At 38.9% G+C, this 13,376-nt stretch overlaps 1 protein-coding gene across 1 annotated transcript in view; it reads left to right on the forward strand.

The window, feature by feature from the left end:
• The first annotated feature begins 12,062 nt into the window (after window positions 1-12,062).
• The window catches only part of LOC115806445 (uncharacterized), a 42,915-nt gene continuing 41,601 nt past the window's right edge, over window positions 12,063-13,376 (forward strand). Inside the window, exon 1 of the mRNA XM_030767142.1 lies at window positions 12,063-12,187. Within this exon, the coding sequence (XP_030623002.1) occupies window positions 12,063-12,187 (125 nt within the window). The remainder of the gene's footprint in view (window positions 12,188-13,376) is intronic.

Below are 13,376 nucleotides of genomic sequence, written 5' to 3' on the forward strand. Positions count from 1 at the left end.
AGACCCCCCAAAAGAGGTGGTCTAAATGCGGATCATCTGGTGAACTCTGGTGTGGTCCCACTGGTGAGAAAGCAACCTGAACCAACCAGCACCAAAACTAACCAATAGCTATGAATTGAAGGCATTGAGGGCATTGAATTATGGGTAGGATTATCAGTGTTTAAAAGCAGAACTCAAAATTTTACCAGACAACATTACTTTGGCTACACCAAGAAGGGCCTATGCCACCCTCTATATTCACACAGGTGCTGAACAGGTGTAGGCTGTGTTGAAGATGACGAGCATACCTGATGGATCTTTGGAATCATTTTCAGTTTATGAGCCGAAATTAATGCATGCCTCCTCCTGAACTGTCTTAATATGCGCCCTCGTTGACTCTCGTGCATCAACAGGTTATTTTCCAGCCGCAGCCGCACCTCATTTTCAAACTGTATCATTCGCCTAAAGTTATACACGCAAATGATGTAATGAACGATGATCAGGGCCAGGATCAACCCATGTAGTTGTCCCTCCACTGTGAAACTGGAAAGTAACATGTAAATCTATCTCCGAAACATAAACACCAAAGTGACCAATGACGGAGCAGACTGCCCTTTTACAAATTTTGGTTTGTTGAGAAATAATGTCATGTAAAACCAAACCGAACCTACGTCATTAAGCAACACTGAAACAATTTATTCCCTGCTGTGGACCAAAGCAATCGAACTATAGGTCTAAAGACTTCCTTAGTTTAGTTTTGAGGTTATGATTATAAAACAATAGAAACACTGGATTTTGCTTACTACAACAACTTTTTAAGGTTAATCCATGTTTTCCTTTCTGTTGAATGGTCTCTCAGGAGTCTCAATGCTTAATATAATAGACACAAAACTTAACAAAAATAACACACATGAGGAGAGGCCTTGTCATTAAGAGTGTGCACATACAATAAGAGTAACAAAGTGCAACATAAGCTACTGTGATACTTTCACCACACTCTTTGCCCTTACCCATTGTCCTCTACTCAATGTTCTATTCTAATAAAGAGACTCTGTCATGTCTCTAGTGCATTATTAAAAGGAAAATGCATTTCAGTGAAATAAGAACTCTCTCAATCACAGTTGTCATGACTGTGGGGTGTAATTCCTTTTTTGGCCATAGGGGTCCTCAGTCTTTTTGTTTTGTCCTCGTCACATGTTCAGTTTCCCTGTTGTTCATTATTGATGTATGTGTATCACCTGTGTCTTGTCTTGGCTGTCTATTTAAACTATGGTCTTTTGTTCACCCGTTGCTTAGTCTTTGAGCTGTTTTCCCAGTGACTGTGCGTTCTAGAGTCCTGTTTCATGTAAGACGTCCGAGTTCTTGTTTTTTTTTGTTGGACTGGGTAATTTTTTCTGTTTAAAGAAATGTTTTTGTTTGCCTTTTTGGATTGAACCTGTTTTCACTTTTTGGACTAGTTTTGCTTGTTTTTTGAAAAAGCATTTTGCCCAAGTTTTTTCCCTAGTTGATCTCATTTTCTTTTTTCCCTTTTTGGATTGAGCTGCCTCCTTTTTGGACTTGTGAGATTTTGTATTTCATTAAAATCTTTGAGATCTAACCTACTCTGCAACTGGGTTCACCCTAGTCCTGGGTGGAGCGTTCTCTGGTTGTTCGTCTTCTGCCCTGGCAACCCGGGTTCGAAGCCCTCCTGGTCCAGCCCTGTGACAGAGACTAAGCCAAATATGAACCCAGCAGAGTCTAACTCATCTGATTTACAACGCCTTTTTACTGCAGTATCTAATCAAGGGGCCACTGTCGGGAGACATGAACAGGCCTTGGTCCGGCAGGAGCAGATGCTTGATCAGATAATTCAGTCCTTGCAGGGTCTGTCCGTACAAACTGACCAGCAAGCCTCAAGGCCAATGGACCAGTCACCAGTTGGGTCTGCCATTCCAACACCTCAAGGCACCCTTCTACCAACAGAGCCACGCCTCCCAGCACCCCAAAGGTATGATGGCAATCCAGGTGGGTGCCAAGGCTTTCTGACCCAATGCAAACTGACTTGAGCTTCAGCCTTCCACATTTCCCACAGAAAGGTCTCGCACTGCCTTTGTGATTACACTGTTAACTGACAGTGCTTTGGCCTGGGCAACTGCCATTTGGGAGCAGCAAGGCCCAGTATGCTTTGATTTTGACTTTTGCCAGCGAGATGAGACGTGTCTTTGACCAGTCAGCCAGTGGTCGGGAGCTTCAGCTTCTCCTCCTTACTGTAGTACGTCACAACAGGTCTGAAGTTGGCTTGAATTATGATATTACAGTAATGTTTTTCCCTGTTTCCTACAGGCTGCACCATGGTGGAGAGAACAGGATGAAACCTGGGCTGAGGAAATGCATTTCCCAAAATCCTGATCTAACATTCACATTCTGACTGCTTTTTTCACTATCTTATAACTTGCAGCTCTAACTTCAGTCCTGCAGAGGTCATTCCTGGTTAAAACAATAAATTATTCCTTTCTGTAGACGCCTCTCAGCTCACACTGGACCAGAACACAAACTTGTCTCTGAGTTAAACAGGAAAGTGACACTTCAGTAGAGCAGCCATATCCTGAACACCCTCAGAGGTTTAAGATGCACTGCCATGTTCTGTATAGAGAGGCTCTGACTGACTGCTGTTTTTGGGAGGTGGAACGTTTGTTGTAATAGAAGCTACATAAGTAGTATTGATGCTTTTATAAGTAATTTAGAGTAACATGGTGGAACCGTCAGGGTCAAACTGCCCTAGATTTATTTGGTTTTGCAATATTTCTGCTACTACAATCATGACTCTGACTTCTCATTGTTCCAAAAAAACCCCCAAACATATAAACTCAGTCTAAATTAGGCTTACTGTTTAGATAAATTGCATATATTTCAATCACTATTTGATAATGATCTTTTTCCCCCTGTCGTAATGTTCATTAAAGATTTGTTCTTCAATGTATCTAATGCCTTGTCAGTCAACATTGCATGTGACAGCCTCATCCATTTTATATTTATATAAATCCCAAATATATTAAACATACTTGAAACAAACATTCTCCACAACAATGCTTGTGTTTTACCTGTATAATGAGGGACTCTGTTCCTTAAGGCAAATTAAGGAGAATTTACAGTGATCTGAGTACCAGATAAGGCTGGAATCAGTTACAGGCCACAAAGCACCAGTATAATCCTGAAGGAGGCGTAGTGTGATTTACCAGGTAAGGAAGAGTCTGGCTGATTTGATAAAGGGAACTTATACACTATAATCATTTCTACAGGTGTAATGCCCTCACCGCCATAGTGTTTACATTAGATATTATGCTCTCTTTATTCTTATGGTTGATGTTTAGCTCATGGAGAAACACAGGGATGTTTGAGGATGAAATAAGTGTGGGTGAAAGGGTACATGGACACTGGGTGGTTATTCTCAGAAATAAGTACCGCATAGTACAGACTGTATTCAATAATTTTTTATGGTTCATTTAGACTATATGACTGCTCTCTATTATTTATGTAACTCCTTTCCTAAAGGACATGTTTGTAGTACAAGGTATACTCTACTCTAAAATGTAAGAGTGCAAACACGCTATACTCTAAAATGTAAGACTGCAAAGAAGTTACATTCTAAAATGTAAGTCAGACAAATACCTTCAGACAGATTAAGCAGTGATGTTGAACTCCTGGGTATACTTATACTTATTATATCACTTATAATGTACATAAACACAGCAAAACTTACAAAGTCATCCAGGGTGGCTATGAGAGCTTCTCTGAAAAAACATAGTAATTAAGAAGGATGAAATCACACAACTTCTTTGCTGTATTTTTGTAGCAAGCAGCAGCATGGGCGTCTTGCCACTAGGTGGCATAGTTGAGACTGTGTGTTGGCTGTGAGTATGGCACTGAGTACTACGTACTGTGTATGTGCTCCCTAGGTTTAAATTACCTCAGACCTCATCCGCAAATATGGAATCCCCCCACCCCCATTTCATCTGTTGAACACAGGACACATTAGTATCAAATGAATAAACTGGAAACATCGCGGGGCTCTACAAGAAGATATACAAGACATAAACTGATACGGTCATCATTAACTCAGTTATTACACCGCACACAGTTAGACTGCAACCGATTAGCCTGGAAAATATCAGCACTACAATCATTACCCAATCAGTGCATCATAGGTTAGGCCTTAAATGACAGTGATAGTGACAGTGACAGTTCTAAGTCAAACTCAGTTGTTTTACCATAACCACACAAATAAACAGTCTTATTCAAACCACACACAAAGGCAGAAGAGAATTAAAGTATCGGGGTGTTCAATCTCCTAAAAAGAAAAACGTAGTTCCTGCTGCTCATTCACAATGACCGCTCGGTAAGCACTTGATCCGTGGCTGCCGCGGAAACAAATGAGAAATCGGAAAAGAGTGTTAACAAAGGCAATGTGCCTGACTGGAACTGTCATGGTCCGGTTTGCTCGCTGTTAATGTTAAGTGTAAATGAGAGGCCAGTTTATGTTGACTTCTTAACACCTTGTCCTAGTTTGGCAGATAAGTGGTGCGCTACCGCAACCCTGACACCCTGAGGCCTCCCGACATGATTTACCTGACAAGACTCCACCTACCTCACACATACCTGCGACACACCTATATTTTCAGGCCACTTCCCACAAACTCCCCTTGCATACCTTTTTACTAAACGAAAGCAGTCTGTACGAGGGAAAACATCATTTGGATAGCTTTTCTGGTAAGAAACCCTAAAAACTTAAATGTAGAACATGTCAAGTGAAACATAGTGTACCGAAAGCGTATCTGCGTGAGGGGCTAATTTATCAAACTAAACATTTTACACAGATCCAGTGTACTTTGAGGATAGGCAACTAGCAACGTCAAAAACGGCTTAACCATCACTGTATAAGGTATTTTGCGATACACAGATTCAGATTCATTAATATTTAGCATGTTATTATTCAGTATTTATTGAACTTTATTTATTTTGAGGACGTGACATAATAAATGTCGAAACAAAAGATTTTGTAAGTAGGCAGATAAAAACTCATTACTTCCTCAACCACACCTTGTAAGGTGGGGGAGGGGAGAGAAAGTGAAAGAGACTTCAGAGGGACTTTCATCGAGATAAATGTAGTTGTCCTATGCTGTGAAATATACAAATCGTGAAACAGACATGCTAACATAACAATTAATATAGGTTGTGTTGCAGGTGAAAATAACTTAATGTAGTTTAATAAAGTGTCGTATAATGTAGTTTTCAATACAAAACTCATACATTTGATGTCGTAGTGATTTTTATAATATTTTCTGTATGGGTTAATGACTTAATTTTATAGGTCTGGGTGACTTCTTTTGCCATCAGGAGTTTAGTATACTGCGTGAAATTGACATATTTTTCCAGGCTGCCTCTGCTTTTTCAGTCACTGGCACAAAGTTTCTTTTTCATTACAGATCTGTACCTTTTCTGGAGAGAGGAGGGGGACTCTTGGTCTAAAATGAGTTCCCCTCAGCAGTGTCAAGATAACGAAAGGTAAAATACCTGTTCATCTTCATCGGTGTAATAAAACTGTTCTTGATGTGACTGGAAAGCATGAATTATTATCTTTTCATTCCATGGGTTTGTTGAATATTCAGTTCTGATTATTTCTGTACAATGGCTCAATTTATAAAATGTAAAGAGTAAATGTGCAGAACTGAATTAAAGTTTATCTTAGCAATAGGCGGCATTTAGGTAATAAACAGAGCCTAGAGGTGGAGTAATTGGTTGCAGCACATTCTACAAATGTACTAAAATCATCTGACAAAAAAGAATAAATTTTAGAAAATATTTTTGTGAGCAGCTCTGGAATAAGAAGGATAATAATCAACAAAGCAGTCAGTTTTTAAAAACAAGCCCTTTGAAGGTGAGTAAAACCAATCCAAATTGCAAATCAGGGTCACACCACCCTACCAGTGCTAATTTTTACTTCTTCACTTTATCAAGGTTTGTCAGGCACAACAATGTCAAAATGTAGGCCCATCCAGAGGAGAGTTCATCAAATATAGTATTACTAGTCCATAATTTATTATTGGGGGCCAAGCAGCAAAGCTGTGTAGACACCCATTGCGTTTCTGCCTTTTGTCCATCATCTTCTTCTTCAGGCTAGGGTGTCTATGGCAGCCCCTAGAACCGTATGGTAACAAGTTGTGAAATTTGGAACACTGATTTGTTTCATATCTACACCTCCAGCGCTTTATCACCACCCACAGGTCAAAGTTGAAGTACATTTATGCACATAACTTTTGAACAGTATGTCCAATTTTCAAAACTGAGGTACCGTTTGATTCCTTGGGTCAAGGCAAATTCAACACACTCATGATGTCATTATCCGCCATATTGGATTTTCTGCCATTTTGGATTTTATGAAAAAGCAATTTTTCACTACTCCTCAGACAACCTTTTCCAATCTTCACCAAATTTGGCACAGACAATGTTCAGACCAAGCCTCACAAAAATCATCAGACGGATTTTTGATTTGCGAAAGCATTCGTCTGTCACAGCCAATCAAAACTGGCGACCAAGTCGCCAAAAGGGAGGTGAACTCATATTTCTGCAACACTTTAATTTATCGACACCAAACTTGGTGGGTTGATTGCTCCATTTTACCACTAGGGGGAGCTATAATTTAAAAAAAAAAGTATTTTTGCTCATTACTCCTCATATCCTTGGTCTAAAATCATGATTGTCATTTGAAGTCATGCCTTTTTTGATCCTGAGGCCTAGTCATGTTGCCATTTCATGTTCTGCAATCGTTTTCGGCGGCGAAGTCACCAAACAGGAAGTGAGGTCATAACTCAGTGATGGTTTGATGTATCAAAATCAGACTTGGTCCATGGACTTAGGACCCCATTCTGATGAGGCACAAAAAATCTACCTCTTTTGACCACTCGGGAGCGCTGCAACAAGCGTTTTGGCCAATAAGTATTGATGTGTTTGCCTTAAATTACTTATTCACGTGTCTAGTGATACGGTGAGAGGTCCCAAGGCCTAGACATGGCAACTTGTCATGTCAACCTAATTGATGTGGCCATCATATTGGATTTTATGGAAAAGTTTAACAATTTTTCACAGGCCGCAAAGTTTTCCCAATCTTCACCAAATTTGGCCCAGATGATCTTCAGACCAAGCCTCACAAAATTTAGCAGATGAGTTTCTGATTTTCAAAACCTATCGTCTTTTTCCACCAATTAAAATCTGCAGTGAAGCCACCGAACAGGAATTGGGGGCATATCTCAGCAACACCTTGATATATTGATATGAAGCTTTGTATATGGACTGAAGACTCCTTCCTGATGATGTGCAAAAAGTTTGGTGTCATTTCACCACTGGGGAGTGCTGCAATGTGAAAATGCGTTTCCCTTAACAAAGTGATTCTTATGTCAGATGACATAAAAAGTGCTTTCAGTTCTTACAGCCATGCTTTTACCATGATTAGATGAGGTTACCATGGTGATTCTGCCCTGCTGGACTGCTTGGCCTCCTCATCGCTGCTTGCAGTTATATTTGAAAGTGTGTCTGTGCAGTACACTTTGCTTTCTGATGCTGCAAAATGACAGAGTATTGCACATTAACTGCTCAACTCAACTCAAACGCAACAACAAGATATATGTACATAGTTACAGTAGAATTATATTTTAACAAACTGATGGAAAGGAATTAGAACCTAAAAACATCAAAATTGCTTCAAATATTTTATATGCTGTATTAGGCAAATATAGGCTACCAAAAATGATTGGTATACAGCTCAATGGCTTTTCAAAGTGTCAAAGTGAGATATTAATCACAATGTTGAGCCTACAGCACATAATTAGTGATGATCTAAAGACATTTATATCTCTCTCTCTCTCTTTCTCTCTCTCTCTTTCCCTCAGACACACACACACACACACACACACTACTGTTTTGTCCTCTGCTGTACTTGCTCTTCTGGTTAGACAGGATTCAACTTCCTCTGTTTTTCTTTTCTCAGAACAGTTTCGTAATAGCACAGATCTATAAAATATCTACATCAAAAAGAATTTAAGAAAAGTATTACTAAGCTGATAAGTAACATAGACTCACTAAAATGACGTGTTATAAATTTAAAGCAAAGAAACGAAACTGCACAAAGCATTCTTGACTATGAAAACTTTAGATAAATCTCTTAGCTAAATGTAACATTGCAAACAGCATGTATAAATTGATATTAGCAACTAACAGAAAGAGTTATCCATTAGAGTCTCTGAAAGCAGACAGGCTGCTTTCTGTAAGACATTATACAAGCAGTACTTTTGCATGTGAAATTTAAACAGGTGTGATAGGATTGCTTTGCTGTCTTATTCAGTCTGTACCCTCCTTATTAGCTGTCCAGGCATTCCTAGTGGTCAACTGTTATCACCCAGGTAACTAGTTTGAAATTTACAGAACAATTTGAATAAGTGCTTTGTGAACATGAAGCTGTCCCAGTTCACTTGTTTTTAGACTCCTTTATGACATCTTTTATCGGCCCCTGTCCCTTATCTCCACACATGATACAAAAATAAAACTAACTACTGAAATGGTGACCTCATTAGAGCTGGCGTGGACTAACAATAGAACTAAATACAAGGCCATGCAAGGCAGCTGGCTTTCTAGTTGTTTTGTTCATTTTGTGTTTGGCCTTTTGTTTGTTATCTATAGTCCAGGAAGTTACTCCCTGTGTAAGACAAGCAACTGGTGGTGGGTGCTCATAGAGAGCTTTTCTGTGCTATCAAACAAAAAGTAAGGCTTACTGTAAGACATGTACTGGCAGGCAGTGCTTCTGCATACAGAACATAAACATATTTGAGAGGATTGTAAATACAGAAATATCTGATCATTGTTGTCTTATTCAGTCTGCAGCTCCCATATTAGCTCACATTACCTTAAGTAGGTGTTACATGATTTCTGTGGGGCCTACACTGTAGGGTACATGCGTAATTAAAGAAGTGCCAATAGGAGACCTAATAGTGATGATGTTGCCACTCTCCTCAAAAACAATTATAAATTAGAGTTAAAAAGTCTGTGATTGTCTTGGCTTTGATTGATTGATATATATATCAATCTAAATTCCCCTTTTGTATGTGATGGCTGCCATTCGCCCATTACTGGTTGTATTTTGCCTTAATCAATTGGTATTGGCTCCAACAGTAATGTGGTGCCAAAGGTGTGAGGCTTTCTTTGTATCTATGGTAATAAGACCATCAGGTTAAACAGTTCTCCTATCATGAACCATGTCTGTTCAGATGTCACTATAATCTTACATATGTATAGTAGTAACATGCATGGATATTATTGTACTTTTTGAAATTTGGATATTTGCAAATGTTGAAAACCAGTGTGTGTATACTTCAATATATTATCCCCAGACATGAAAAAGAGAGACCAGAGTCCCCAGGACCATCCTGTGTGTCTATGAAGAGTGACTGCTCAATGCACGCCCCACCCAACTTCAGCTCAGAGCCTCACAGAGGAGACAAAAGGTCTGAACTGTTTAAATTTGATATCTTCTAATTCTCTGTTTACACAGTATCCCTTGGTCTGAAAGAACTTATAGAACTATCATGTATCTAGTCTATTTTACAGTATTAGGACTGATCAATATCATAAAATATTTTCTCAAGTTGCTGGTGCAGGAGATATAACATGTCTAATTGTGACACTTGTTTTAAACTTCTTTGTGAGATACTGGCTCTCATTGCCATATATGATACAAAAGTGAGTTGATGACATTGGAAATACAATCTTCCCGTTATAATGTGGTAAACCTTGGGAATAAGACAGTGACATACAAGGCTTGGATATGGTAGAACAGAGAACAACTGATCAGTGTTGGGGGTAACAAGTTACAAAGTAACATGCTACTGTAATTATATTACTTTCCTCCGTAATGAAGTAAAACATTACAGTTCAAATTTCAGGAATCACATTAGTTACTGGATTATTAAAATGTCCTTTCCTGCATTACACACGCCTTTTAAAAACAATGTTTTTCATGCTGAATATTTCAATTTAACTTCTAAAACAGATAGCTCTGGTCCTGGGTGCTAATTGGTCAATACAGTGTTCCAGCAATGTTAAAACACATGACTGTAGAAGCAGCTATGACATGACACACACCTGTTTACCTTAATTTTGTATGTCTGATATGACTACCCACTGTCACTAAGGAGAGATTGGGTCTGTGACAGTAGCTCCCGTTAAATGGGACAAGACCGACAACTGTTTAGCTAGCTAGCCAGGTCTGCTACATTTGAGAAAACCCGGAAATATGGTCTAGCCAACCAGGACAATAATATGGAGAGCTTTAAGGTTACTTTTAATCACAAAATACAGATAACGCAGCTGTCAGCTGATGATGATACCAGAACGTATTACTAGCTACCTCAGAAACTACCGGTGGTTAACCACTGTATCTGATGTCTCAGTTTTACTGTGTAGGCTATTCCACTAGTATTGGCTACACTGCTGACTAATTAAAGGCTGATAGGTTATGCCTTTAACTTTGTTCATACTTTAAACTAAGCTGTTGCATTGAAAATAAAGTAATGAAAGGACTATGATGTTTTTCCTCATATTTTTATGTGGTAAATTGGGGAATTTGTAGTGTCAGAGAGTAACTCAAAAGTAACGAGTAGTTGAATTACTTTTTAAAAGGAGTAATGAGTAATGTAATCCCATTACAATTTAAACAAGTAATTGGTACTTGTAACTAATTCCTTTTTTTGAGTAACTACCCCAACACTGCAGCAGGTTATTGCATTATGTCATCAAGAAACATATAGAATAATTGAAAGATCTGGTAAATAAAAATTGTTTTTGACATTAGTCATAGGTCCAAATCACTGACTAAATCTATCACAAGTTCTGTGTGGCATTGATTTGATATTATGACTTGCTAACTCGCATGTCAAATTACTGAACCATTCATGGAATTCATTTCTGTATTAAGACAAGACAATATGAAGGTCCAAGCAAACATCAGTAATGTGGTGCCAAAGGTGTGAGGCTTTCTTTGTATCTATGGTAATAAGACCATCAGGTTAAACAGTTCTCCTATCATGAACCATGTCTGTTCAGATGTCACTATAATCTTACATATGTATAGTAGTAACATGCATGGATATTATTGTACTTTTTGAAATTTGGATATTTGCAAATGTTGAAAACCAGTGTGTGTATACTTCAATATATTATCCCCAGACATGAAAAAGAGAGACCAGAGTCCCCAGGACCATCCTGTGTGTCTATGAAGAGTGACTGCTCAATGCACGCCCCACCCAACTTCAGCTCAGAGCCTCACAGAGGAGACAAAAGGTCTGAACTGTTTAGATTATATATCTTATGATTCTCAATTTACACAAACTCCCTTGGTCTGAAAGCTATCATGGTCATTATTTTATGCGCATGGGAGAAGCACACCCCAGAGATCAAGCACAGTTCTCACTGAGATTAAGGAGTGCAAAGCTTTTTATACGATGAGACAAGCATCTATGGACATGTGTGGGGGTTTACAAGATAACCTGTCACATGGGGTCACAGGACACTTGGTGTTTGCTTTGTGAGTGGTGTAGACACACAGTTTACTCAGAAGCCCTGTCTTCTACGTGTTCATTGTTCTAACACAGAGATACATTCCACAGCATATAGCAATTTCACAAGCAGCGGTCCCTACAATATTCATATTTCATCAGGGCAATAGTCATGAGGCACAGTTTCCCTCTAAAAGTTACAATCACAATGCAAAGCAATATTTTTCCCACAACTTATAATGCTCAGTTTATACATTCATTACACATCTTCTTTGGTCTGAAAGAACATATAAAACTATCATGAATTCAGTCCAAGTACAATATCAGCTTACAGCTCTATATTCATTCTCAAGCATAAGAGACATACACACACAGAAGATGAGGGGGTAAAAGGAGAGTGTTAGTGGGGTATCAGGACTTAATAAAGCAAATTAGGAATGTAGTGCATATATGCATTAACACAGCAAAGCTAATGGCTGTGGAAGGCACAGGAGGAGCAGGGCCATGCAAGGCAAACAGGGCCAGGGAACACAGGGCACAGGCACAAAGTCAAACCACCTACCCAAAGATGAGAGCAACATCTATGCAGCGAGACACAGACAACCACTCACACCGCCAGAGGAGAACGGGTTAGTTAGAGAGAACAACACGGTCAAGACAGAGAGGAGAGGGGAGAGAGAGTAGAGAGAAACTGTGAAAGACAATTAAACCAGCAGAGACTAAACTAAACTATGACAGGAGAGCCTACAGGCAGAGACTGAGCCTCCCTAATAGTCGAATCAAAGTAATATTACCCATAAGTTAGAGAAAACAGATAAGTTTTTAATTTGGTTTTAAAGATATCATTGGTGGACCACTCCAGAGGAAGGGAGAGTGGTAGGAGAGTGGTAGGACATTAGTCATAGGTCCAAATCACTGACTAAATCTATCACAAGTTCTGTGTGGCATTTATTTGATATTATGACTTGCTAACTCGCATGTCAAATTACTGAACCATTCATGGAATTCATTTTCTGTATTAAGACAAGACAATATGAAGGTCCAAGCAAACATCAAAATGCAATTTTGCTTCAACTCAAACAAAATATTCAGGAGTTAAAACATTTTTCTTTGTAAAAGTGGATCCTACAAAATTGCTAAATATTTCAGCATTGTACTCTCAGAGCCATGCTCTTCAGACATTCCTAGCTGTCTACTGTTATCACCCAGGTAACTAGTTTGAAATATAGGGAACAGTTAGCATATAATAATAATAATAATAATAATAATAATAATAAGTTTGTTTAGAGCCCAGTATCACTATTTATAATCTCAAAGGGCTTTACATGTCTATAACAAAGTAAAATCAAAGTTATATTATCCGTAAGTTAGAGAAAATAGATAAGTCTTTAGTCTCATTTTAAAGGTATGAAGAGAGTTTGCTTCCCTAATTTCTGTAGGTAAACCATTTCAGAGAAAGGGAGAGCGGTAGGAAAAGGCTCGGTTGCCAGTGGACTTCTTTTTAACTCTTGGAATGACTAATAGTCCAGATTGAGTGCAGGGTGCGAGGGGTGGTCATAGGGTGTAATTAAGTCAGCTGGTTAGGCCGGCGCAAACCCATGTAAAATTCTATATGTTAATAAGAAGTAATTAAGTATTTAATGTGGTCAGACTTTCTGGTCAGGATTCTTGCAGCAGCATTCTGGACCAGCTGAGGACTTTTGGAAGCAGGCAGACCAGAGTAAAGAACATTGCAGTAATCATGGCGAGACTTGACAAATGCGTGAACAATGGTTTCTGCACCAGCCATACATAGAAAGGGCCTAATTTTAGTGATAT

This window comes from Chanos chanos, chromosome 3, assembly GCF_902362185.1.
Source record: "Chanos chanos chromosome 3, fChaCha1.1, whole genome shotgun sequence".
NCBI lineage: Eukaryota > Metazoa > Chordata > Actinopteri > Gonorynchiformes > Chanidae > Chanos > Chanos chanos.